Raw genomic sequence first — 27,409 nt, 5'->3', positions numbered from 1 at the left:
TTTTTTTGTTTTGTTTTGTTTTGTTTTTTTTTAAATTGTTGCGTAACGGCGTAGCGCAGAATGGGTTTGACCACCAGTTAGCTATAAATCAAGTCTTGAGTTCGAATCACGCCGGAGCTTACATAAATTTCACCTTTCCAAACAAATTTAATAAAAGAAATTATCATAATGGATGTTCATTGAAAATATGACAACAGCAAAGAGTTGAGCACACTGCTGATACATATCAAGCAAAGTAATGAAAATGAAGAAATGTGCTAAGCTGGTATTTTTACACAATCAGTTATTAAACTAAAGGTACCAATTTTAACACTGCAGGTCTCAACTTGTTCAAAATATGACCTCAAAAATAAAAGAGTTAAGCACTGCTAATACATATACTTTATATATACACAGGTAATAAACAGGTATATAATCTGTAAAAGACTGTCTGTTTTGATAAAAATTATTTAAATTAATGTAATATCCTTGAATTAGTACATAGAAAAAGTAATAAAAATAGAAGCTTAATTGAGAAAAAATAAAAACAAATTGGTAATCTTCAAGTACCAATGATGTTTAAAATATATAAAACAAAAGACAGTATTCTTCCGATTTATCGGTATTAAAGGCCAAAAATTCGAGTCTATAATTTTTATATAGTAGTTATTGTAATTTTTGGCGGAAAAAGAATGCCTACTTCCCTAAGATGTGATTCTAACTGGAGTTGTAACACCCCCCCCCCTTCAATTCCCTTCAAAGAAGCATAAAAGAAAGGAGGGATAAAATAAATCGGGTAGTAACATTGATATTGCTCCTACGATCATGAGCTTTTTGCCTCCGTTGAGATGGCCAGCGATATAAATAACATATAATAAATGTGTCTCCGAGATTGATTACCCACGTGGCCACAATATCACATTTGTATGGATATAAACTCAGAAACGATTACGATAATACAAACATATAGGCGTCAGAAGCAAATTGAAAGTGGGGTGGCTATTTGAAATGGGGGGGGGGGGCTAAACCAACGAAAAAAGGTAAGCCCCAATTTTCAATGCCTATGTTATGTCCCCCCCCCACCCCGGTTCCGACGCCTATGACAAATACGTGTAAATTTTCATTGGAAATTTGCTATATATTCTGTTCATACATATTAATGATTTCTTATTAGAGAAATTATACAATAACAAATATATATCTACTTAGTATTTACTTTTGTCTTCTCTGATTTGAACACACTCTCGACCAACGGCTCATACATTCATGTATGAGCGAGAAACGAACGACAACTCTGCAAGGGAGATTGGTTTGAATACCGTGATTTAGCATGAATGTAATGCGCACGCGCAAGATTGTGAAATCCAAAAATTCCAGATGATTTCCGGAATTTTTTTGAGGAATTTTCGTTGATTATCAATTAGCGAAGCTTAATTGAGAAAAAATAAAAACAAATTGGTAATCTTCAAGTACCAATGATGTTTAAAATATATCAAACAAAAGACAGCACTCTTCCGATTTATCGGTATTAAAGGCCAAAAATTCGAGTCTATTATTTTAATATAGTAGTATAGATTCGAATGTCGTTTCATTATTCGATCGTCGGTCCATTCGACTGATGGTCGAATAGTCGACTATTCGTTGACATCCCTAAAAAAAAAGATATAACAAAGCATATATTGACTGTGTTCTCTCAGTGTTCAAAATGCATTTTGTTGATCCCTCAAACCAAACTGTTTTCCTTCGGCCTAACGGCCTCTGGCAAAAATTTGGTTCTTGGGTCCTACAAAACGCATGCTGCCCTCTAATCCAGTCAATAAATGTACGATGTATCCCAACTGATTGATACTTAAAAGCATGTTCTGAGCATTGCAATTTTTTAAACAGAGGCAGGCTACTGACAAATAGGTTGATGTTACAGGGTTTTCAACTTTCTCGTTAAAATCAGCATTTCGAAAAGTTTGCGGTCGTTATAATGACCTTATTTGCAAAAACAATCTATTGCTGATTCGTATTTTGACTATTTCCTATAAAGTGTTAGGCCATTGTTTATACCATCTTAACTACGGATTACTTCAATTACCTGATCAATACAAGGGGCTAAAGGTGGGTGTGAATGGTTGACAATAGATGTTTACTCCTATGCACCTGATCCAACCTCTGGCGTTTCCAGGGGTCTGTGTTTTTTACCTGTTCGTGTTTCGTATTCCTTACTGGATTTATGAAATTGATCACTTATCGTTATCTTCACCTTTTACATTTGACAGGTAAATGAATCTTTGAGCTCTCCATATTTTTTTAAAATATCTTTTAACATACATTTATTTATATCATAAACAAAAGAATTTTTTTCCCTTCAAAATATGAACTTATAAAACAAAATATCTAATACATCCCTTAAAACAATATGACGTCATTACCTTTCCTGCATATATAATCCCCAGGAGAGAAGAGCACGGGTTTAAGGCGCAGCACCAGTTCACACAAAAAGCCGGCATCCGTGTTCTGGAAGATCTCCACTCGTTTTAGAGTGTCTAGATGCACGTGTATGGCGATTTCCGCTTTGAGTTTGTCCGGCAGAAGGGCCAAAGTTTTCTCTTCGTCCGTCGATTTGTTGCAGTACCATAGGTAATCAAACCATTTTATGACCCGGTCCTGGAGGCGGATGGGTACCCGTCTTAGTGACATATACGTCTTAACCCCATCCAATTTTCCTGGAAAAAAAATAAATACAGAATATCGTAAACAAACTGACCATTAGTGAAAAATGCTTATTGCCAATAAAAGTTAGTTAACAGTTATTGATAGCCCGGTGAAATAATTGATTGATCGATTAAATAAAAATTTTCTTATGTAACTATGATTATGTGCAAGAATAACGGATCAGTTTGATTTTTATGTCAAGACACCAGCTGGGTCTATAGGTATCAAAGTAAACTCTTATTTCTAGAGTTCATAGAAAATTATAATCATTTATATATTTTATATTCCATAAATGATTTCAAGAAAAATTGATGCGAAGCATGCACAGATAAATAAAAAAAAATATCGTTGTGTAATTTGCAGCTGTAGCATATTCAAAATAAATTTCACTAGATTTATCAACTTTTCAATTTTTATTCATCACTTTTGCTACAATTGTAATATTAGTATCCGGAAAGAAGTTGATATATTATACACTCCCATGTTGGGGAGTAGCTACCGGTATTGTACTCTTTTTGTAAATTCAAAAAATCATAATTATCTAATGAGAATAAAATTGAAAAATATAACAGCAATTAAAATTTCGTTTAAAGCAATTATTTAAGTTGATTTACTCCTAATTTTTATCCATGTTTTCATTAACGAATTATTTTACCGAACTAATAAAAAATAACGTCTCAATTCCCCCAAGTGCACTTTCGAACGCAAACAGATCGGCCGCTCCTGCGGTCGATCATAAACCACGACAATAACCATGTATGTAATATATGATTAATACGGACATTTAAATTTCAAGAAATCATATGATCTCTCCTCATGAAGAAAGAAAATGCCTGTTACGGAGTTCATGACCTTGGTGATATTGTGGTGATCAACATCTGTGTTCGTAAAGATGATAATATAGATTGATGGTGTTGATTATGCTAAGAAAGGAAACGATGATAATTTCTTTTCGACACAGATCACAAAATCAGAGACTTTGACATAATTTCGTATTTGACATTTCTGTACTAAAACAGAGTATTGTGACGTAATTTCATGTCTGACATTTCTGTACTAAAACAGAGTGAACCTTATGAATAACTACAAATACATTATATATTGTATCATCATAATCGAAGAATCAGCATTAAATTCTCTTGACCTCCCCCCCCCCCAAACCCTCCCCCATAAAATTCATGAAAAGTTTAAAATAAAATGGAAGATAGTGAACATGTTAATTGCATTTAAACACTGAGACTTCCTGTCGCCTTTTTCGTCACATATAGATTCTACTCTCTACTTTTGACAACTACTTCATTAAATTATATTCATTCAACTAAAAGCATAAAAAAACATGGTGGATATAGCTGTCAGGAGTGCTATAAAGAAGAGGCAAAGTATTTTGCAAGTTGATTTCTCTTAATAATGTGGACAAAAACATCCATATCTGTCTAAATCTTTACATTGTCTAAAATATTTCATTTTGCCTCATTGATCATTATTTGCTTAACGCTCCGCAGTTAAAGCCATCTTCCTTCGAATCTACTCCGCCGCAGATTCGCCATTGGATTAGTCTCCCTGCATCGCCACCTTAATTAAGCCCCATAAGGAAGCAAATCAAACATGGCTTCTCCTGAATTATAGCGACAGAGGGTGAAAAAAAGGTCCTTAATCACTACTCGCTCTTATTTTGAGCAACTGTGATTCTTCATTACTACAATAAAGTAGGAAAATACGTCCTTTGGTACTAATATAGATGACTGATTACAAAAGGTCGAGATTACGAAACTATTTGAGGGATTCCGAATGTAAAACTCTTGTTGCGACATAGATGCTGGAAACATTCATTGGATTTTTATGGAGATGCACATCGGTTTTGCATGTGACTTTCATGCCAGTAACGGTTTCATTTATTTGTCTGTGAAGGTCAAAATTGAAATACAGCAGCTACAGCTTTTATTGGGAACAATAAAACAAACTGGGTTTTTCCTTCACGGGAGAAAAATGTTTTTCAAGCATTTTATTCACATTTTGAATTTTTTGCATATGTGCAAGCGGTTCGCGTAACGGTTTTTTAGTCTCACTTAAAAAATAAAGGAAATAGATCTACAAATCAAAGAAAACTGTTTATAATTTAGGGATTTCAGTCTCCCGTTTACGAACAAACGGCGGAAGAACTAACAAGTTTGTGACCTTGACCTTTGACCCTTTCAACTCAAAATTAATAGGGGTAATGTTTTAATTATAAACAGTTATTGATGTGAATCTGAAAAACACTTCAAGTTCAAGTTCAAGTTCTTTATTTCTTTGCGTCATACGACACATCAGATTACATATATTAATAACGAAACATATATACAATATTATAAAATATAACAATAAGAGAGTGAGCATAATCAATAAATAGCAAGTAAACTATGTAGGACGTGTTTTCTAACAGGCAACTGTAATTATAAAATACTTAAAAATTTACAAATGTTTCATTCTTCTAGTGGAAGCTTGATATAAATATTTTCCAAGGTTACAAAGTTCCTTTATATTTTGTACACTTAGAAGTTGAATTAATTTCCAAACACTGGATTTCTTATAATAATACTTTTTCAAATACTTACCATACCATACCATATATGATTTCTTTACTTTGACCCCAAGAAATATCATCCGAAAACTCTTTCATAACAGATATGAATATATGACCTTGACTTTAAATCTATGGTTTGAAAATCAATAGGGATTTATCTTAAATTAAGAGTCATAATATTAATTATTATATTAATTTTCGTTGGAAAAGCTCAAGAAGTTATCATCTGGAAATTTTCTATGAAATGTATGAATTTCTGACCTTAACTTTGATCTTTTGACCTCAAAATCAATAAAAAGTCTTTTTAAGCCATTGGAAATTCAAAATTAAAAGCTACAGCATTTCATTTCAACAGCCAAAGGACTTGTGAGAAACTAAAGCGTATACACAGACAGAATGACGGACAGACAAACAGTCACAGGTAGACTCAAATTGCGAAAACGGGGGCAACTAAGCAGTCACAAATGCTTAATATGAAAAAAATACTGTCTTATTTTATATTTCGCATTTTTGTTATTTTATCTACAAAACAGATTTTTTTCTTTTATATCAAACTTCTTTTAAATACAGTTTTATAATTATATCTACACCACATTGGTATACGTATAGACTTTCATTACTGTTGATATTCTAGACCAATAGATCATATGTCGTTTTTGTTTACAGTCAGGCTTTCGTCAAGTCCTTGCTATGTTTAGCTAAGATATATGTGCCTGTCAACATATTCTTTTCTTTCTTTCTTTTTTTACTACAACAGACAGTATTAACACTCGAGATTTGATTTCAGATGCCCTAAATCAATTTAAAGCCCATTGTGGTAGCATATAATTAATCAATGCTTTCTTAAATAACATATCGCACGGATTACTTTCAATTAAGTATGAAAGGAGCACGTGCTTCAGTACTCAGAAAACGTAAAGAATTTTCCAATCCCTTACAATTGTGTCCATATATACATTCTGTAAATTTCTATTAATGTACATTAAGTAAATCATTAATGACGTTTGAAATGTAAACAAAGTCTGAATATTACTTGTTACAGTGTCTTGGGATAAAAACCTCATAATTACGTCATGTAACGGTAATATCAAACATTTGCTTAAGAACAACTTTATTGCCACATGATTTGTTTAATTCATTTATTTTTGTATTTATATGCTTCATAAAATATTGAATGCAAATTTTTGTCGAATGTTCCATTCTAACGTAAAAATCAATGCTAAAACAAATGTTACGTCAAGGCTATACACGGCTGGGGAATTAAAATCTTAGGGCATGTGTACTCAATATTAATGCATATGTTCAATTTACTTCTATCTTCTTTAGTACTTGAGAGAGAGAGAGGAGGGGGGAGAGAAAGAGAGAGAGAGAGATTGCATCAGCTGTATATGTGTAGGTTTTGACAATCTCTTATTTTTTAATTACACACCTACATGCCACTAATTTAATGCACTGAATGGACGAATCGATTGTCCAAGGACAAATGAAGAAGTCAGACAGAAGCCTGTAGTTGATTCAATCCAATATTCACCGTTCAACTCAAGGTTAATTATATTGTGAAAAAAGAAGTGAAATGGATACCGTGTGGGCATTGTCAAAGCCTGACACCTTTTAACTGCTAGTATATGTACAAATAGACAAAGGCGTCAATTCTTTTATCTATGCAGTATGCACAGACTACAAGGGCGTCAACATTTGTATCTATACTCAGACTATAAGTAAAGGCGTCAACATTGATATCTCTATACATATTATAAAAGATCAATGCACAAACAAATAGGGCGTCAAAAATATACAGACTCAGGACTAATATGTCTATTCTCAATAGGATGTCAAAATATTGAAAAGCACAACAGATTTATAAAGCTGCAGAATACCACTGATTATATATAGATGATAACATAAAAAGTATTTAAAATTTAACTGTATAAAATGTTGTATGGATACTATTTATAAAGGTAACATTCAGAAACTCCTTTTAAAAGAAAAGGAGATTACACAAAAACTTTCGAACACAGAGAAAAAAAAATAGAAATACTATAGTACGATAATCAAAGAAAGTTTAATTTTTTTCGTTATATTCAGTTTTGGTTACTATAGGAAACACTAAAACTGCCATCAAAGGCAAACAGTTTTTATAACTTTTATATCAATAACACTGACCTTTTCTTCTTGAATTTTGACCTATTGATTACCCCAATGTTCAACCACGTGGTGAAAAATGAACTCGTTTGGTTAAAACTATCCGACACATTCTGTCACATGCAATAGCCCTGACACTTTGGCCTTGATGTTTGATCAAGTAGTTAGATTTAATATATCAGATTACATCAATACTTGTACAATGCTTGTATCAGTAATTATAAAAAACTGACCCCGACTTCTGGCAACCTGATCCTTGCTCCAAGCATCTTCCTACGTTAATAATACGATATACAGTAATTTCTCGATTAATGTATCAGAGAAACATACAGTGGGTATATCAAGATCAAGTGTTCCCAATATCTAAAATGGACCCAAAAAGCTATAGAAGTCACCCTCTAACAGTAATGCACTTGTGTGGAAAGTATGAAGTTTTTAGGTTAAAAATGTTTGATTTATTGTATTGCATAAATGTGCAATGGTGAAGGCAAGGACTTAAAACTTTGACCTTGACCCTTAATCAAGAGAATCCAAACACCTCGGTTGTTTACTTCCTTTGACTATTGCCCAGGTTGAGTAAATACGAAATTTGTCAAAGTTTGCCGAAAAGATTTCTGTTACTTTAAAGTTGCTTGACAGACAGACAGACAGCTAGACAGACAGATAGACATACAAATGGACGCGATGATTACAGTAGTATATCTTCAGTTTGATGTGGATCTTAATAAATCGTTCGTTTAAATTAGTTCTGGATAAAGAAGCATGATTTTGTAATAAACACGTACGTGTCTTTATATGTATTCCTAAAGACGAGCTTCACAATAATAAACTGTTAATAATATTGCTATGGCTTCAGATCCTGGACAGTTAGCATTTCATTAACCAATACTAACCCAACGCTGGAAAAAAAGGTCATTCGAATTGCATCTATATGTTATGGTTGAGTTGTTTATGTGTAGTATTTCGAAAACTCATAAAGAATCAACAAATTAAATCTTTAAAAGAAAGACTACTTACAATGTTTAAAAAATAGGCACAAATACTAACTAGATTGTTAGTAGGTTGTATATATACAAATGTACGTGCTTCTACGAAGGGATCAAATTCTAACAAGAGGCCCTATAGCCTTAACGGCCAAATGAGTAGAATATAACCCTAGCTGTAAAATATCCATGGAATGGTAAATTATTTTAGGAATGACTCTAATTCTTGGCCAAATTATTCGAGTATAACCTGGTTTGGGTCAGTTTACGCTTTATAATCCGCAAAGAATTAGAGTCATTCCTTATAATTTAATTTTAAAATCATTAAATAACTATGGGTGAAAAATTCGTTGCTTTTTATTAGTTCAAATTTGCCGCTCAATAATACAACCGTAGTAACGGAAGTAACGGAAGTGATGGGAAGCGAGGGGAGGTAAAAACTGATACATAGGCCTAGCAGCTTGTTTACATGTGGTAAGATCAAATTATTGTTTGAAGTTAAAGGCATATTTATTAAATCTGGAATTTTCCATGAATCCCGAGGACTGGAAATGAGAGGATTGTATGGATACAGATGATTCAGCTGGTTGTCAGGGGGGGGGGGGGGATATTAACCAATCAGAGGCTAGAATACAAACAAAATTAAATTATTATATACATGTAATAACACAAAATAAAGTGAAACTCAAAAACAAGAAATAGGATGATCAGGGATCAACAAAATATAGTTAGTCGGTAATCATCAACGACTCAGAAACTTCCCTACATATAGTGCTATAGAACGTTCTCTCATTATCTTCAAACACAAGACAATAGTTTATTACAATGTAGCATAAAACATCGTTCACAGCGGGTACTCAGGCCATTGGCTCCTAGTGGTCTAATGTACATATGTAAAGTATTTCTGTCTCATTTTAGTCATCTTTTACTTACAAGTCTATATGATTATTTTTACTATAAAGCTACTTTTCGTACATTAAAAATTCTTGTATGATTCTTGTATTTCATTTTTATTTATCAATTACATTATTAAAAGTGATAAATTATCATAAATGAATAACAAAGGGGAATAACATCTTTTAAATGGAGGAAAAAAAATCCCTTACGTAATCATATTAGTGCCCCGCCCTAGTTCTCACACTTGGTATGAATTTTACAATTTTAAAAGCGTTATTCTTGCTCATCATAATCATGCACCTTTTTTGTTTGTTATGTACCCAGGAGAAGAAAAAAAGATTTTTATTTTTTGAATATGAATTTTCATAATATGATCATAATAGAAGCCCTGCCCTAACCCCAGATTCTCTGACACAGGGGAAGTGAATGTCACAATTTTGGAAGAGGCACACTTGCTCATCATAACCATGCACTTAGTTTGTCTGTCTTATACACATGAGAAGAGAAGATTTTCAAAGAATTAATGCAGATTCACAATATGTTCAAGAGAGCCCAGCCCTAACACCCCTGACTAAGGGTCCATGAATTTCATATAGGCACCCTTGCTCATCATAACAATGCATTTAGTTTGTCTACTTTGTACCCAGGAGAAGTGAGGATTTTTCTTTAAAAAATGCATTAATTTTGATGGTTTTTATCCCTTCCCCTCAGCCCATAAGGTGGCAGGAACCATGGAATTCATATGTTTTTTGTTTCCCTTTACCCATAGAAGCTATATGCCCAAAAACCATCAAAATTAATGCAGTCTTCAGAAACATTTTTAAACCCTGGACATCAAGCAGTCAAACTGTTGGCATGATTTTAATTGAGCTTTTTACCGAGATATGAAATTCATGGCACAAGGGTCAGGAGTTTCTCCTCCTGTATATTTAGCAGACAAACTTAGTGCATAGATATGATGAGCAAGGGCGCCTCTTCCAAAACTCTGAAATTTATAATTTCATGTAAGTTTTATTTTTTCTGGTCGAATTGTTCTTGAGAAAAGATTTTTAAATGACCCCACCCAATTTTCATTATTTCTTAATTCTCTCCCCTTGGAAGAGGGTGTGGCCATTCATTTCAATAAACTTGAATTCACTTTACCTAAAGAATTAAGATATTCTGTTCCAAATTTGGTTGAAATTGATCCAGTTGATCTGGAGAAGAAGATGAAAATGTGAAAGTATACCACGATACACAACGGACAAATTTTGACCAGAAAGCTCGATTCAGGTGAGCTAAAAAGTATAAAATTTAAAATTCATTCTGCACATTGTGTAACATCTCGAACTCTTAATGGAAGATATCAAGCTTTTTCGTTTTGTCATTAATTTACAATTTTCATATCAAAAGACCATTTTTCATTCGCCGACCACCATCCATTAGGAAATACTTTGACACTTTCACGTGAGACCGAGAGACCCGAGGAGCCGATTCGTCTGGGGTCGGTTTCCGCTCGGTATTGCTGTTACATTGAATCTCTTAACAGGGGAAGTAATTAAGACTTTTTACCCCTTAAGCAATTAATCCCTCGGATATGATATCTATATGGCCCTATAGTTCTCCTGTCATGAAAATGGTTAATGAGGCGTATTGTTTTAATATTTAACAGTCCGGAATGAAATGGATTTAAGCTGTGCTGCCCTATCATGTAACATCAGTTATTTCCCTTATTTCTAATGCTTGCAATAAAATACTTCATAAATAGCAATGTAATAAGATTTGTTGAAATTCATTGATTTATTTCACATTCGGTTTTTGTTTTTCAACGAACGGAGAATCAGAATTAATACACTGCAGTTGCTTAGTACAATCTGAAAAAAATATGGTATGAAATACAGGGGGAATTTCGGTTAACCGCTAGTTAACCGCTGTAGTTCGTCCTCCCAAGACCTAAGTTGAACATTGCGTGCTTATTTTTCTTCATTCCTAAATATTTATGAACTGAAACTGTACCTATCATGATCACGAAGGCAGATGGGAATCGCGCAAGACTTGTAATGGGACAAATTTAACATTTTCTAAATGACCTTTCATGGTACAGAGACTGAAATGAACATTTTCTCATCATAACCTTAACTTGTACCATGCACTGCATAACGCATGACCTTGCAACATTTCTCTTTTACGCAGATTCGGAATTGATAACAATTCACGTGTGACCTTGACTTTGTAGAATTAACCATAATTCAAGGTCAGAACTCCCCCTCTGCTCATAAGCTACTTGTAGTTTTTCCCCAAGTTTGTAATTATAATGCTCGTTGTTTACTGCAGAAGAAATGAGTAAAGTTAAAAGATGTGCTCAGAAAGAGAAAGACGACGACCCTCCACCCAACCACCCGATTTTCGATCTAGATAGTACATATATAAGAAAAACGTTGTAAGTTCCCAGAGAAAAATTGCACTAAGCTTTTTAAATACTTTTGTTGCGGAAGACACAAGCCCTCCAAACAAGATAAATAACTATGTCCGCTAAAGATCAAGATTAAAAAAAAATACAAGAAATAGCATTTTAGCGTGCATTGCAAAAAAGAATCAAAATCATTAAATTATTATTGAATATGACAAAAGGCTTTGGAACCAAGGGCATTAGCCCTTCACAAACAATGCTGGAACCGATCAAGTATCATGATATGGTCGTTTACAACTGAAGAGGACATTGTTATAAAGAGAAAGAGACTCAGATGACGGGTAATCGGTTTACAAGACGTTCAACAAGTACAACCCTATAGCAGAGACGATTGTTTTGGAGCCACGGGATTCTGAACACTACAGAGTTTAGATATATTACGGACCAGAAAGAAATACCAGTGTAGACTAAATCTGAATGTTTTGCAAAAAAATCGATCTGCAATGGTGAAGCGAAACTTGAAAAATAACGTAATCAAGAGATCAAAAATAAGGTGACAGCAAAAAGTCTGTATAGACATTAAAAGGTTGCACAAATATAGGGATCACCTTCAGTGATGTAAACTGACTTAAGTTTTCGATATTCTTATAGAAACGGATTATTATTTTTTTTAATATGATTTTTTAACTTTTTTCGAAATAGCATGTCGTAAATTTACAATTGTGTTCTCAGCACCTCTAGTGAGGGATTTTCGTCAGGTTTAGAAAGATTTAGGTTTGAAAATGAACAATTTCAAACCAAACAACAATAAAATCAAATTAATATCATTTATAAATATCTTTTTAATTAACACAATTTTAGGAGTATTTTACGACTTATTAAACAACAAGTATTCATTGGGGTTCAACGTATAAACAAAGATGCAAGGGGCATGTCATCACTTCCGCCGCTTTGTTGCTTTCTCAGAATAAGCACAGGTCAACAAGATCCTTCCTAGCGAACTGTTTCTGGCGATAAGATATTATCGAACAATGACACTCAATGACGCGTATTAATTCCTGGTATTAGTTTTGATGTCTGTAAGGTTTTACCAAGGGATTAATAAACTGAGTGCTTTGCCCGCGTATGTATGTACACATCATTTACCGCTTCGGTAATACCGACATTTTCCTTAGCCCAAATGGAGAAAAAAATGTCTATGTAACCGCGGCCTTGTGATCAAATAAAGGATAAATAACCGTTTTTTATTAAAGATGAATAGTTCTAGTTGTTAAATCTGCAAAATCGTTCAAAATACCATCGCCATATGGACAATATCCTTTTTCAAACAAAAATCCTTAAAATATTGTGAATCCTATGGTGGCATATTTAATTCTAACCAATTGTCAGATGTTTATGTCGACTTGTCAGACGTTTATGTCGACTTGTCAGACGTTTACTGAAAAGTCGACATAAGGATCGGACAATTCAACATAAATATCTGAAAAGTCGACATAAACATCTGACAAGTCGACTTGTCAGAAAATTAAATCGACTTGTCAGATAGTTATGTTAACTTTCAGATCCTTATGTCGACTTTTCAGGGAAAAAAAACATTTAGTCAACTCGATTGCATGAACTGGGCATGGACACTTTTTCATTTTGAATTTTTAATCACGTTCAAGTGATAAGTCAACAATAGATCCGACAAGTCGACATAATTATCTGACAAGTCAACAAAAAGATCTGATAAGTCGACATAATTATCTGACAAGTATGGGCAGAACTATGCTATCATAGAATTTCATTCGTTATTTTAATAATAAAATTGATTTTTGAAAAAATCCAGGAGAAAGTTACACTTCTTTATATCAAAGCAGTTGCTTAATAACTCAGTCCAAGTATAGAAGTAATTTCTTTTTAACTATTATGGAAACAAGAAAAAAAGCTTTTCAGACAAAAGACGAAAGGTGTACAACAATGAAATTCTTGAAATATACGTTCGTATTCAGCAATTGAGAATTAATCTTAAATCCTCTCTATATTCACTGATGTCATGTCAATGAATGGCTATATTTACAACTCAGCTTGTAAGTACTGGAAAGATCTTTCGCTGAAGTTGGTTCCTTTTCACTGAACTGAATACTCAGTAACTATATTTATAACTAATCTCCCAAAAATCATGAAAATACACAAGTCTCGCTGAAGTCTCGTATTTGAGTTATACTTTCGTTCGACAGAAAATGGATGGCTATATTTAGAAATCATCTGGTACAATTCTTATTGGTCACGTGATTCCATCAGAACTTCACTTCGATCATAAGCTTCACGACCCACGACCGCATCTATTGGTTTACCGAGAAAAATCCTCATAAATATAGTTTCCCTTTTTCAAAATTTTCAGCATGCAGAATATGGTTAAAGTAAATTTTGGCTAGCAGAGTTAATATGCGGTCTACAGATAACTCCTTATGATGAAAACGACCAAATCGATTTCAACTTGTTACCTGTATATATATGGCAAACGAATTCATTAAATTTTTCTATTTTATCTTTAGATTAAGTTTCTTCATAGTAAAAAAAAAAAAATAAAACACTGTATAAAAGATATCTAGATCCAATTTGGACTTGGTAGAATTGCATGATTTCTAGTATACGATTTTCAAATTTACTAACAGAAGGAATTCCTTCAATCTGATTAAAATCAGATCTTTTGATCCGCTCAGATAGATCGCTTTACAAGGATCTGAAGAAACCCCATTCAGGGTCATCTCCTGGTGATCTTTCAATTATCCAATCAAACGTCTGCTTCCAAGAATTTGGAAGTATCTCGGAATTCAGTTACAGAAGTGAAAACCCCGATCGTACACGACCGGAAAATCGTGATCTGGTTTCCGTAGCCTGTCAAAAGAACGACCACAGTCTTTTCTGTACAGAAATGATATAAGCTTAAAAGGATTTTAAAGATATCGTCAGTGAATGAAAGTGTTAAATAAAGACAGAATGTATGAATTTCTGATCTTGACCTTTGAACTTTTGACCTCCAAATCATTATTTCATCGCAAGGATTTAAAGGCTTTTTGAGATATCGTCCGGAACGAAAGTGTTACACACAGACAGAATAACAAACAGCTAGACAAACGGACGGACCGACAGACCCAAATTAATATCCCCCACTTTCAGTGAAAGCGGGGAACAAATAATATGCACGTTGCAATATTTCTAGCATATGTTCTGTACAATTTTATTGTTTGGTAGAAAAATTGCAACCTTGCACAAGTTTTTTTTCTCCAAAATTTGTCCACAAACACGGCATTTGAAAGCTAGAATCAATGACTGAAATTCCAAGCATGTGTTGCTCCTAGTTGCGGATTTAAAATTTGCACTTGAGGGAGGAGCGCAAGATGAACAATTATTATTATGCCGGTCAAATAAAAGTATACGTCTTTACTTTTTTTTATTTTTAATGATAATACTATGCAACGTTTTAAAATTTGTTCATAATAAATTTCATCTTTTTATATATGGACTACCTAACTTTTTATTAAAACTATTTTAGAGGAATTAGAGCGGATGCATTTTGGAAGTAGAAATTGTACAGCCTTTAGATTGAATGCTTACAAAGTTTACGATTGTTTATTTTACTGTGCCAAATTCAACATAGGGTCTAAGAACGGAGTTATGGATTAGGCAATCTGAGCAAATACTAAATATGGGTTTTAAAATTTATGTAATTTCTACTTTCTAATCACCGATAATTAATAAACTTTTATATTAATTGTGTATTAACAAACATTAACTTCAATAATTTGATAAAAACTTAGTTGACTTTTACTTGAAGTCCCTTAATTGACTTTAAATCAATTTGATTATTTTGCACTTAATTTTTCTCAAAGAATCTTCTTTATGCAGGTGTGATTCTTCTCACTTTAAATTGATGCGTCTTCATAAATATATTATTTTGCTTCAAACTCTCAGACCTGAACTAAAAAAAAACCCAGTTAATGGCCCATTTGAACTCTGGTCGCCATTGTGCTACAATGCCCTTTTATAGGCTGTAAGTGACTTGGCTGTATTTAAATCTTTGGAAGTGAGTTCCTGATTAGATTGAGGCTGATCTAATTTCATTGAACTGAATAGCAAACATGCAATATATTTTATATCCAGGAGATAAGCGATAGCGATTAACCTTCCGCTTGGAATTAAAACGCATATTCCTCCGCGGGCGACCGCGCTGCGAAAAATAGAAATCGACCAGCAATTCGATCGATCGGATAAAAAACGGATTACGAAGTCGAAAATTCCACAAGGACCCAAGCATTGCAAATGGTTGTCCAAATAAATTGCTGTCAGAAGCGTCACCAAGATGATATATACGTGATTGTAAACAAGACCGTTATTTCAGGAAACAGCTATTACGGCACGTGAGGCATGTTAGAGATTTCCACGTTTACTATGTCGCTATGTTAATATATTTCAAAATGGCGAAGGGGTTAAAAAGTATTTGTACAAGAAATATATCAGTTCTTCAAAATCTAAAAGTAGTCTAGTTTCAAATAGTAATAATTGATTTTTGTTTAAGAGCTCTTGCTTACTTGTTCTATAATACGGAACTTAAAATTACATGTGGTAAACCTTGCCCTAAAAAACGGTTATATTACTTGGGTAACTGATATGCTTTAAAGTTTAAATCTTTCACCTCTTCCTTGTCGATGCGCTATATTTACCTGTTTCAGGTATATATTACTTTTTTAACCTGATTCTAATCATACATTTACATATACATGTATAACTATTATGTTTTTCAAATTATTTCTAGAAAGGCACACGCTCTTTGTACTTAGGCCTAAGTCCCATATCCTAGCGAATTGTGACTCAACCACAGATTTAACTTACACAGGAAAAACTTTTTGGAGGTTTAAATTATCTTCAAACTCTCTAGGCCTTCGTGCACAGAAACCGCGCAGTGATTTTATGGGTTTGTATAGTTTCCATATGTGTGAGCCAATTTACTCAGAAGTCTATCCAGACAATCTTATACACGTTTATACATCCGCAAAAATTAAACACCACATAACCTTACGTTTTCATTCGACATTTCTCAGAAAATATGTAAAACAGAATATTTATTATTATATAAATTCAAAGGAAAACTTAAAGGCTTTTTTTCAATTTTAGTGTTAATAAAAATTATGAAACCATAATAATGTGCAGCGGATGAACGACTTCATTGCTGAACATGCCCAATCTCCAGAATATATTTAAGTCTGTCTGAGCCCTAAATAGCTATTTACACCGATTTATGAAGTAAATACATGTAATGCATGGATAAATTATTTATTTAGCTTTGTTTACAAAAAACCCTCCCGGAACTTTATTTTGAGGTGAACTCACTCCGAGGTACATCTCAGGAAAGAGCGTCTGGACCTATCAGAGAGCATCAAAATTCCTGATCATTTAATAAAAAAAAAACTAATGCGAACTGTAAAAAAAATATAAAAAGAAAAACAGAGGAATAACATCGATAATTGATTGATTTTTTTAAAATATTCAGCTCCCAAGAGCACATCCTGAATACTTTGATTCTTTTAAGAGAATAGTTTATGTGATGTATACGTCAGGAAGTTACTTGTCGACATTCCTAGGGCAATGTTGGACCAAAAAACACAGACCTCTACAGATTTAGCAAAACTTACAAAGATGAATAACGAACACCTATTTCCTGGTAATTTCAATTTATCAACAGAGGGTAGCATCTCAGTATTGATTAAAACATTAATTAAATCTTAAAGTACATCTGGCTTTTAAGATCTTTTAAAATAATAATTTTCAGTTTTTTCCTTTCTTGATCTTAAAGTATAAGCTATTCTTGTCAATATTTATCTTACTACCTCTAACTTTTAAAGTACCAATTCGGCGGCTTCATCTCTTGAGCCACTGGCTCGATTTTAACCAAACTTGCTAAACCTCAAGGGAAATTCAAAACTATTCCAACAAGAGATTTTGTCGCTTCCTAAGTGGGGAAAAAAATAATAAAAATATGACAGGTCATATAATAATCTTTCAAATAAAAAAAACCGTTGTATCCGAAAATACAAAACTTTAAATTATTAAAGCTTCATTATGTATTTTAGATTCAAATTTCTTAAAGTCTTGGCATCAGGGCTGGAATGGGGCTAAGGTATAGGAAAGGCAATTTGAACAAAGGGGTATAAGCATATAAGAGAACTTAAAATACATCATTTTGAACTGAATGGTTACCTTAGGTTGTACTGTTATGGTACAATCACGTTTATTTACTTTTCCCCTTGATTTTTTCCCAAATCATGGCATATCAAAGGTAGGGTCAGTCCAAAGTTGGGAGCAAAGTTTTGCAAAATATGCGACTTATATTTTGATTTCATATTTTGCTTAACAACTGGATCAAACTTTGGCATTCTAATGTTGTACACACACATATGTCCAAATCCTGACCTTCAGGGCTAGAGTTGGGATTTGTGTAAGGATCAATGTTAAAAAATCTCAATGATCAATGACATGGAAACCGTGGCAGTCAATGTCGGGTGAAGTGCAATATCAACAGGTGAGCACTGTGGCCCAAAGGCTACTTGTTTTCTATTTCATGGGTATCCGACGACGAGATTACATTGATAGCTTGATTGAACCACTAAGTAAATTACAAAAAGGTGTCATGTTGTAAATTTTGAATTTACTGCATGTTGTACATTTTGTATTACATTTACAACATGACAAAGGATTAAAAATTACAGTGTTTGTCAACTTTGTGCATATTTTTATAAATATCATGATAGGTTGGAAAAAAAAAACGTTAAACGGAAGTTTTCTGAAAACGTTTGAAGACGAATATAGATAGCAGATAAATCAAATCTTAGCTACATGTTCCCATAAATATCATTGCTAATAATAAGATTTTCTAATAAAACATTAATTTTAAAGTAAATGAACAGATGTATGACCCTGGAGCACTAGTTATATAACCACACTGGATTAAAATAGTATTTAGAACCAAGGAACAAAGAACAATGTTAACTGTATTTACATTGGAGCTTTTTTTTCACAGCCCAAAACAAACTTGGCACGGTAAATGTACTGAGCAGTTATAGATTTGGTGTTTTAATTAGCTTCATTATTCAGTAACAACTACGCTACATTCTCTAACTCCTTCTCTCAGATATCGACGACCAAGAAATCATCAACGCAGCATTAATTTTGATCCACTTTGTCTCAAATCATGGTGCGCGTGTTTCTTGGTGACGAGTGTGGTTGGAAATCGTGACCATATATTGCCCTAATCCGCTGGGCTCTCCGAGAAGCCGAACCGAACGCGCTAAAGGAGTTAGCAAAAGGTTCTTTATTAGAATATTCTATGCACTTAGGCAAGTCAGTTCCCATGGGGTACGAATTCTTGTGTGCTGCACGAGAGGAATGGGGGATACGCGCCCAGACCATTTACGATTTAATAACCAGTAGGAAATAATATGAATAAATTTGAGGCTTGTAATTCTGTCTAATGGACTGCTAATTAAATATACTCAAAGTTTAAGGTTTTGTAGGATAATAATGATATCAATAAAATAATATACATCACGATTAGATGTTAAATGATGAAATATTGTTGCAGTATGAGTTAAGAGGAGAGGTTTTACTAGTAGTTCATACAGTGCGTGAAAAATGTGCGATTTTTGTCGTAAACTGAAATGCAAAAAAAATGAATTTTGTGTTTGTGGGTTTTCCTTAACTACACATGAGAGAGAGAGAGAGAGAGAGAGAGAGAGAGAGAGAGAGAGAGTTGCTAATTATGTAACATTTGAATCAAAAGAAAAAATCATTCTCAGCTCCAACCATATGACCAGTTGTTACTTGTGGAAATTATTCTTATTTGGAGAAAATGAATAACAAGGTTTCAAAAATTGTAATTTAGATCGATAGAACATTATTATGAAAAGTCACTTTCTTCCCATACACTGTTCAATATTTTTATGCATGACTGTAGTTTTATGTTTAAATGTAATATGATGAAATCTATAACTGATTTTAGGGAGGTAATTTCACAGATCTTATGATTCTTTTACAATTTTAGTGAAAAGATAAAAAAAATCAATAGGATAAAATGAAAATTAAAAGTAAAAGTTCGATGTATAGATTACCATAAAATTTCAATCGGTCATTTGCAACGTCACACTTACGCCCGGTGTCATCTTTCTTTGATCCTCCCCCTGATGTTATATTAAGAGATGAGAATCAGAAAATGTTATGATCATTAAACTGATACGCTCCTACATGTATTATGATATCTGATATGTACTTGCTTAAGTTCTGGATTTTTTTTTCTCTTGAGAAATACAAGCAAAGAGCTCTCAGTAAGAAGAGTTATGATGTACATTTGAATTTACTGCTCCTCGGGAAAAAAAATTAAAAAAAAATTTACACAACATGACAGAATTTAGCAATATCTTCTATATTTATGAAGTCATGTGTATTTACTAAATATAGTAAAGTGCAGAACATCGCATTTATATGTATGTACATGTATATACATGGAGAGAGAGAGAGAGAGAGAGAGAGTTAAACTAAAACAGAATAATGAGTATAAATGTATTTATTTAATTCTTAACTATATACCTTACTTAACTATAAATTGCATTGTACATTTCCTCAAATGGAACAATGATTTAAAAGAGCATTGATCAATAAAAAAAAATGTGGTTTCCACGGGGTGAGCCCTTTTATAATCGAGATTATTTACATACACTTTTTTCATTCATTACTCCCTTTACAACTATTGCAGATCCACGTGATTAACAAGTCATGCAATGAGGTTAGAACTTAATTCAGAGCTTGTACTAAAAAAATGAAAACAATTACTACTTTAGTGTACGTTTGCTTGCTTTTATTATTCAATTAAACAAGCACTTAAAAAGATTGTTGGCAATATCCCATCTGTAGATACGTCGATTTTTTTTCCTAGGCACACCTTAAACTGTTACAAATTAAGAGCAACGTAAAAAACAATGAATTCAATAGATAAGCAACACCCGTTACATTCAAACACATAAGTAACCGATGACACCGGGAAATACTAGGCTATGAAAACACTACAGTTTTGTCTGAATATCGGAAAACTGACACCGGTGATACATTTTACTTGGACTGGGGCGAAATGACTATGGAACAGATGTTCGATGTATAGATTACCCACAAAATGTCAATCGGTCATTTGCAACGTCACACTTACGCCCGATGTCATCTTTCTTTGATCCTCCCCCTGATGTTAAGAGATGAGAATCGGAAAATGTTATGATCTTAAACAATATCATAATGACAGTTCGGGGGAAAAACTTTCTTGACATAAATTTAGCGATACGTTCACTAGTGTCTTACTTTCTGAATTCAGTTGGAATCTGACATCTAAAGACTATACAATGTATAAATAGAAATCTATTTTAGCGCCGACAAAGGTTTTGAACAATCCTAAGTTCAAGTAAATACTGAGTATGCCAAGAACATAAGTAAAAGCCTGGGCCATGTACGTAACTTCAGACTGCAAATTCAGAAAATCCATAACAAAATAAAGTTAGAAAGTACTTCAGAATCGAGTACAAAGTTGATGGAAGTTGTAACAGAGATGGGAATAGAGAAAGGGGAAAAGAGAAAGAAGATATAAGCGAGATAAAGAAAAAAAAGTCTTAAGATAATTTGAATGAAGGGAGTCTTGCTAGAATGTTTCCACTGCTGACCCCAATGTATCATATTTAAAGTACACATTGTATATATATGAGAAGGTATTACTTTTCTTCACTTGCATTTATCTCTTTCATGTGCATCTTGCATATTGTCTTGTTTTTGTAAGTATTGTACATAGAACCTCATTATTCTCTTTAGAGAAGTGGACAGGCTTTCGCCTACATCCACTTCTCTTTGCAAGCCTTCATGTTTTGATTCTGGAAAACGTGTAAATCTCGAACCGGTGACGGTCTACACTTCAACTGACATTTCGTCTAAAATACGTCTGAATGTACGTAATAGACGTGTTATATTAACAATTTTAACATAAATACACACAATTGTCACAAGAAAAAAACTGACCTTTAAGTGTTGTTAATCCATTTTCACAAGTTCTCCATCCCGGATTTAAACTAATCTTTATCTACCACAGCTTATTAGAAAAAAATTAAAATTTTAAGTCGGATAATTTGGAAAAATTGGCGAAGACCTAATTTAATGTTCAAAAAAGTTTTAACAATTCACTTTTGATTTAGCATATTATTCAAAATTAATATTATTACCTATACTTATTTTTACTATTTTAATACAATTTAAATGTAAATTTAAGCTTAAAAAATACTTCATTACTTCCTCACTGACATTACTAAAAAATATTTTCTTTTATTTTTAAACGATATTAACTCTACCTTTCCCGAGAAATGAAAAAAAAAGATTTAAAACAAAGATCAAAAGAATTTGAACGAAACTTGAGGAAATACTGTCTCGTTAGTTTAAACAGAGTACACGATTTCTCTCGTTTCAATATTATTTTGTAAAAATAGTTTCCATTTTTATCCGAATTAGAGATTTATGAATACTTCAAGAGTTACTTGCAAATAATTTAAATCCGGGATGGAGAACTTGTGAAAATGGATTTACAATACTTAAAGGTCAGTTTTCTTGTGACAATTGTGTGTATTTATGTTAAAATTGTTAATATAACACGTCTATTACGTACATTCAGACGTATTTTAGACGAAATGTCAGTTGAAGTGTAGACCGTCACCGGTTCGAGATTTACACGTTTTCCAGAATCAAAACATGAAGGCTTGCAAAGAGAAGTGGATGTAGGCGAAAGCCTGTCCACTTCTCTAAAGAGAATAAGAACCTCATGTACTTTTAATTGATTTGAGAGAACAATTTGAACTCGGAATGATAGAAAGTTTAGGACCTAAAGATCGATCTCCCTGGCCCCACAACTCACGAACAACCGAAGTCATGACTTTCACACTAAATGACGTATTCTCATAATCATTTTCATTTTCCTCCTTTTTTTTTTTTTTTTTTTTACTCAGTGTACTTATTACTTTTCACTACTCCCAGTATTAAAACAAAACAATCCTTTTATTAAATGAATAATGATAAAAAATGCATCAAGCTTCCAGACGGACGTCCTCGTGAGAAATAGACGGGAATGTCAAATCCGCGCAATTCTAATCACTGCTTTACAAAAACATTAAATATTAAAACGATAATCATCACAAAAATACTGATAAAGAATTTTTATTGCATTCTTTCTCTCTCCGATATTATTTATTCTCTTCGCCCTCGTTTCTATCTAAATCTGAAGAATCGGGATCGATATTTTGAACTATCCCGAGTACAATTCGAATTAAGACTTCATTATCTTTTAGCATACAATAGTCCAACGAATCGACAGCACCAGAAGTTAGGAGGGAGAAGAATTAAATGTAGTGCATTATCGCTCATAGCAGAAGATGCCCTTCTATTCCAGCGTATTTGCATTCTTATTACACAAACACCTAAGATAAATTCCGGAAATACATTTGCTGTTCTGTCGCTAAAATGGAACGGAATTACTTCTATATTTAGACTTTTATTGGAAATGGCTGCTCGTTAGACGCTTGTTTATCTTTAACAGCAAGTCAAGATCGCCTGTGATGTAAAATTCATGATAAAAAGCAGAATGCAATCGTCCAGGATCCTAACAATGAGATAGCGGAACCATTCGAATACATCCTTTACAAACGCTTACACGATTTAGATTTTAAAATATACTTTTTGTAACTTTTATATCTTTTTTCATTGAAGAATTATAACATCCTCCTCGTAGAAGTTAAAATAATGGGAAAAAACACTTAATTGATTTTTTTGTTTGTTTGTATGTTGTTTAACGTCCCTCTCGAGAATTTTTCACTCACTTAATTGAAACAGTCATAAAAAGTAGGAAGAGAATGTTGGCCATATTTTCCCTTCATATAGTTTTCCCTTCAATAGTGGAGGGTCTGTTATAATCATGGATAAAACATGTCTAACTGCCAATATCATTTTTAACCGGATACCCGAGTATCTTATTTGAAATTGTTTAATAAAAAAAATTAACTATGGGTTCTATCATTCGTTTCAGTAAATTTAGTTTTTTTATGTTTTTTTTTTTTTTTTTTTTTTTTTTTTGAAAATATATAACTGATCGAATTCTAATCAGACTAATTCTGTTATTAAGCATCCGAGTCGCAGATGCAATTTAAGTAATGTGTGTGATTAATTGATCGATACAGTGTATCCAATTGCAGCATTCATTGCATCATTAGATCTTGTGAAACGTCAGCGAGCACATTTGGGGTTATATTTAACAGTAATTCATATAGTAAACAAAATTTGTTTAAAGTATCATAAACTTGTATAGCACTGAAAAAAGAAATTATTCTCAAATCTGCATTATTTCATTTCTTTTTTTTTCCCTCCGTATTTTTTTTTTTTTTTTTTTGGAGGGGGGGGGGTGCGGAGGCTTTTGTACGAAGATATTGCGGCATCTTTAAAGGTCTTAGGTCTATCCTTAAACCCCTTTCATTACTTTTTATATTTTCTCGAGGTTCAAGCAGCTTGAAGACCTTCCGGCTGATCACTGATTTTATTTGTAATATCTAAATGACAACGGCTTGGAAATCAATGAATTCAGAATTACTGTATTTGTATTAAAAAATGAACTTAATCATTTGAGAGTCGTAAAATCCTAATACGAATGGTACTGTGTGGTGTTTGTACAGATAGGAAATGCTTATTTTAATGTCTGTATTGATGATACTAAGTCTTCAGTTTATGTTTTTTTGGTTCTTATCGACGTGATATTGACACAGTGAATATGCCAATTAAAACTAATTTCTAGTTTTAATCAATATTTTATCGAAAGAAAAGTCTTTCCTTATTTTTCATGATATTTGTTGTTTATGATATTGGGGTTTTGTGAAAATTGATGACGCAATGATGATGATAACAAAATTAAAGAACGTACCTTGGAAGTCTTTTCTGGCAGCACTGATGTTGGTAACAATATTGGCAATATGTCCCAAAACGGTGGCAAAAAGAAGAAGCCCAAATATCATTTCAAATATTATGAAAACGTACTGCTGATTGGTTGCCGGATTTGGCAAATTACCAATCGTAGTCAGTGTTAAGGTGCTCCAGTATAGCCCTTGCAAATAAGTCCTAAATACGTCATCTGAATCTTTCGGAATCTCCCATGTTTTGGAATCTGGGTCAAGTTTCGTTGCAACAATAGAATACAAACAAGCGTTCCAATGAAACAGAGCCAACAAGTAATGCATTAACGTTGCCGTCCTCATGAGGTTTGGATAATTAGTATGACGTTCAGTTCTGTCTAAAAATGTCCAGAATCTATAAACCTTAACAAGTCGAAAACAACGTAAAATTGAGCAAATTCCAATGGAGAGATAAAGAAAATCTAACGGTAACAGACATAAACAATCAATGTAAAAGATAGTACTATTTGTGTAATGTAAACGGAGTTTAGTCGTGTCTGTCTGTAACACACCGTCTTCCAGATACCCTGTCCGGAAGTGGAAGGCTACATCCAAAATATAAAGAAGATCAGCTGTGTAATCAAGCGTGAACCACATCGCCAAACTGTCACTGTCTACTTCACGAAAAGCAAATCGGTAAATTATCACCCAAAAATTGTAAAGAAACGCAATACTGACGATGGAGGACCACCAATAGGCAAGACGACCGGAAGGGTCAAACACAAACGTCCAGTTACATCCGTCACGATCGGATGAATTAGTAAGAGTCTCGAATTTATCCGTTCGATGGCTCTTTTTGCCGAATTTTTCTTCTATATCTTTCTTCCGCTGTTTCCGTAGTTCCCGCGGTGTAATTATTTCCCCTGAGCGAACTTTTTTCAGCAGTTGTAGATCACCGCGAGCAGCGAAACTTTTTGAACGAGTCTTCCTGTCTAATCGCGTGCCGAAAAGATCAAGTAGACTGTTTTTGGACGTAGACCGTGATTTCTGCTCTACAGTTCTATTAGAATAGGCTGGCGAAGACAAACTGATTCTTCCGGTCAGGCTAGAGGAGCTCATTCGATCCCCCACGATCCGCCACCGAGAATGAGGGGCGGAGGAATTAAAGACAGCAGAGTTTGATGGAAGATGGCGTGGTCCATTTGCAGTCTGGTTTGCCATCTTTTCGTTTTTGTGTTCATCGTTCGGTAACGGTTTTTTCTCTTTGTTATCAACAGCTAATTCCTCTTCCACGTTTTCTTCGTCTGTATGGTCATCTGCTTTTGCACAAGGTGTATATTTCACTGTAACACCAGAATCACTAGCGCGCTTGCGTGCTGTCACCGTGATAGACATCTGCAATTAGAGCAAATATTCGTTTCTTTTTCCTGATTATTTGTTATGCATTCCGCTGCTATTTGTTTAGCATAGTTATCATATTTGATGCGTCCAGGGCGTATTGGGTAATACTCTGATTAAAATGGGAACGACAATCTTTTATCCACAAGTAATCGTAAAACAAACGTGTTCGCTGAGCCACGGTGCTAGTTCATCAGACGGCGGAGGTTGTCAGCTTGGAGAAGGAAATAACAAAATGTGACACTAATAACAATCAGGTCATCAGCAAGTGCCCGATTCGCAGGACAAGTTTTAAAGGAATTCCATAAAAAAAAAAATTATGAATCTCAGCCAGGATTGGAATTTGAAGTGAAGGCGCTAAATTTTCCAGACGATTCGAGATTTTGGAAGTATTTGAAACGCACACAATAGTCGGGAGACATAATATTCTTTTTATCAGATCATAGTGAATAATCCTTACTAAAGAGGTTGTTGCACGCAATTCTGTCACAATCGCGAGTTTCTTGTTTTCAAGACGACTATCTTTTGGCGGGAAGCTGCACACTTAGTATAGTAACGTAAAATTATTCCCAGCCTCCACGGTAACATATGGTGTTTTCTGAGCTAAGTCGCTCGGCTCTTTTATCGACTTCAGAGTCTCTTGCTGGATATGCTAAAAATTCCACATTTAACCACTGTCACAAATTCATCTACTCATTGCTTAGTTGGCCAGTGTAGTGTATAGCTGATATCTGTATCAAAAAATAAATGATGATGAATTAATGAGCTAGCAGGATAAATACGTATGTACACAGCCTCTGATGGTACACTAGGTGAACACACTGTCAATTAATTGTCAATAAAATAACGATATATCACGCTCGTTTTCTGGGATGAAGTATTGACAAAAGTTTGATATATGATGAAGACGGAAACGTCGAATCGGTGGATTTGTCCGTTTTCTCTTAAAACTTAACCATCAGCACATTTAGAATCTTTAGAAAAATAGGAGATTTAATTTTAGGAAATGTTGGGATTTTCTCTAGAAATAATAAGGGTTATCCAAATGTAACTTTTTTTCTGGTTGTTACATGCCATTTGATTGGATAGAAAAATTAACCTGCTTTGCCTACGTTACAATATGACTTACGTCAAAAACGTATCAAACCGCTTGGCGTCACATTTAAATTTTGCATAATTTAAAGATTTTTTGAAGCGAAATTGCTTTATTATTTTATTTAATTATAGAAGTTAAATTAAATTGAAGTTAAATTATAAGGGATCAATTTAATAGCTACCCAAGTTATACGTACTTGTTTAACCTTGGTTGAACAGTTTACGAATTTTTTAGAAACCGCTTCGTGGTTTATATTTAGCGTAAACTGCCCCA

General features: G+C 33.6%; 1 protein-coding gene across 1 annotated transcript in view; it reads right to left on the bottom strand.

Annotated features, from left to right (window-relative positions):
* LOC133186613 (cyclic nucleotide-gated channel rod photoreceptor subunit alpha-like) overlaps positions 1-26,753 on the bottom strand; it is a 37,218-nt gene extending 10,465 nt beyond the window's left edge. The window contains exons 1-2 of the mRNA XM_061321843.1: positions 24,675-26,753; positions 2,400-2,693 (exon numbers count right to left, since the gene is read on the bottom strand). Coding sequence (XP_061177827.1) covers positions 2,400-2,693; positions 24,675-26,037 — 1,657 coding nt within the window. The 5' untranslated portion in view covers positions 26,038-26,753. The remainder of the gene's footprint in view (positions 1-2,399; positions 2,694-24,674) is intronic.
* Positions 26,754-27,409: the final 656 nt, after the last annotated feature.

Source organism: Saccostrea echinata, unplaced genomic scaffold, assembly GCF_033153115.1.
Source record: "Saccostrea echinata isolate AGI-Se365-2 ecotype Australia unplaced genomic scaffold, CSIRO_AGI_Sech_v1 ptg000014l, whole genome shotgun sequence".
Lineage (NCBI taxonomy): Eukaryota > Metazoa > Mollusca > Bivalvia > Ostreida > Ostreidae > Saccostrea > Saccostrea echinata.
The sequence above is the reverse complement of the archived record's forward strand: the minus strand, read 5'-3'. Positions and strand labels throughout refer to the sequence as shown.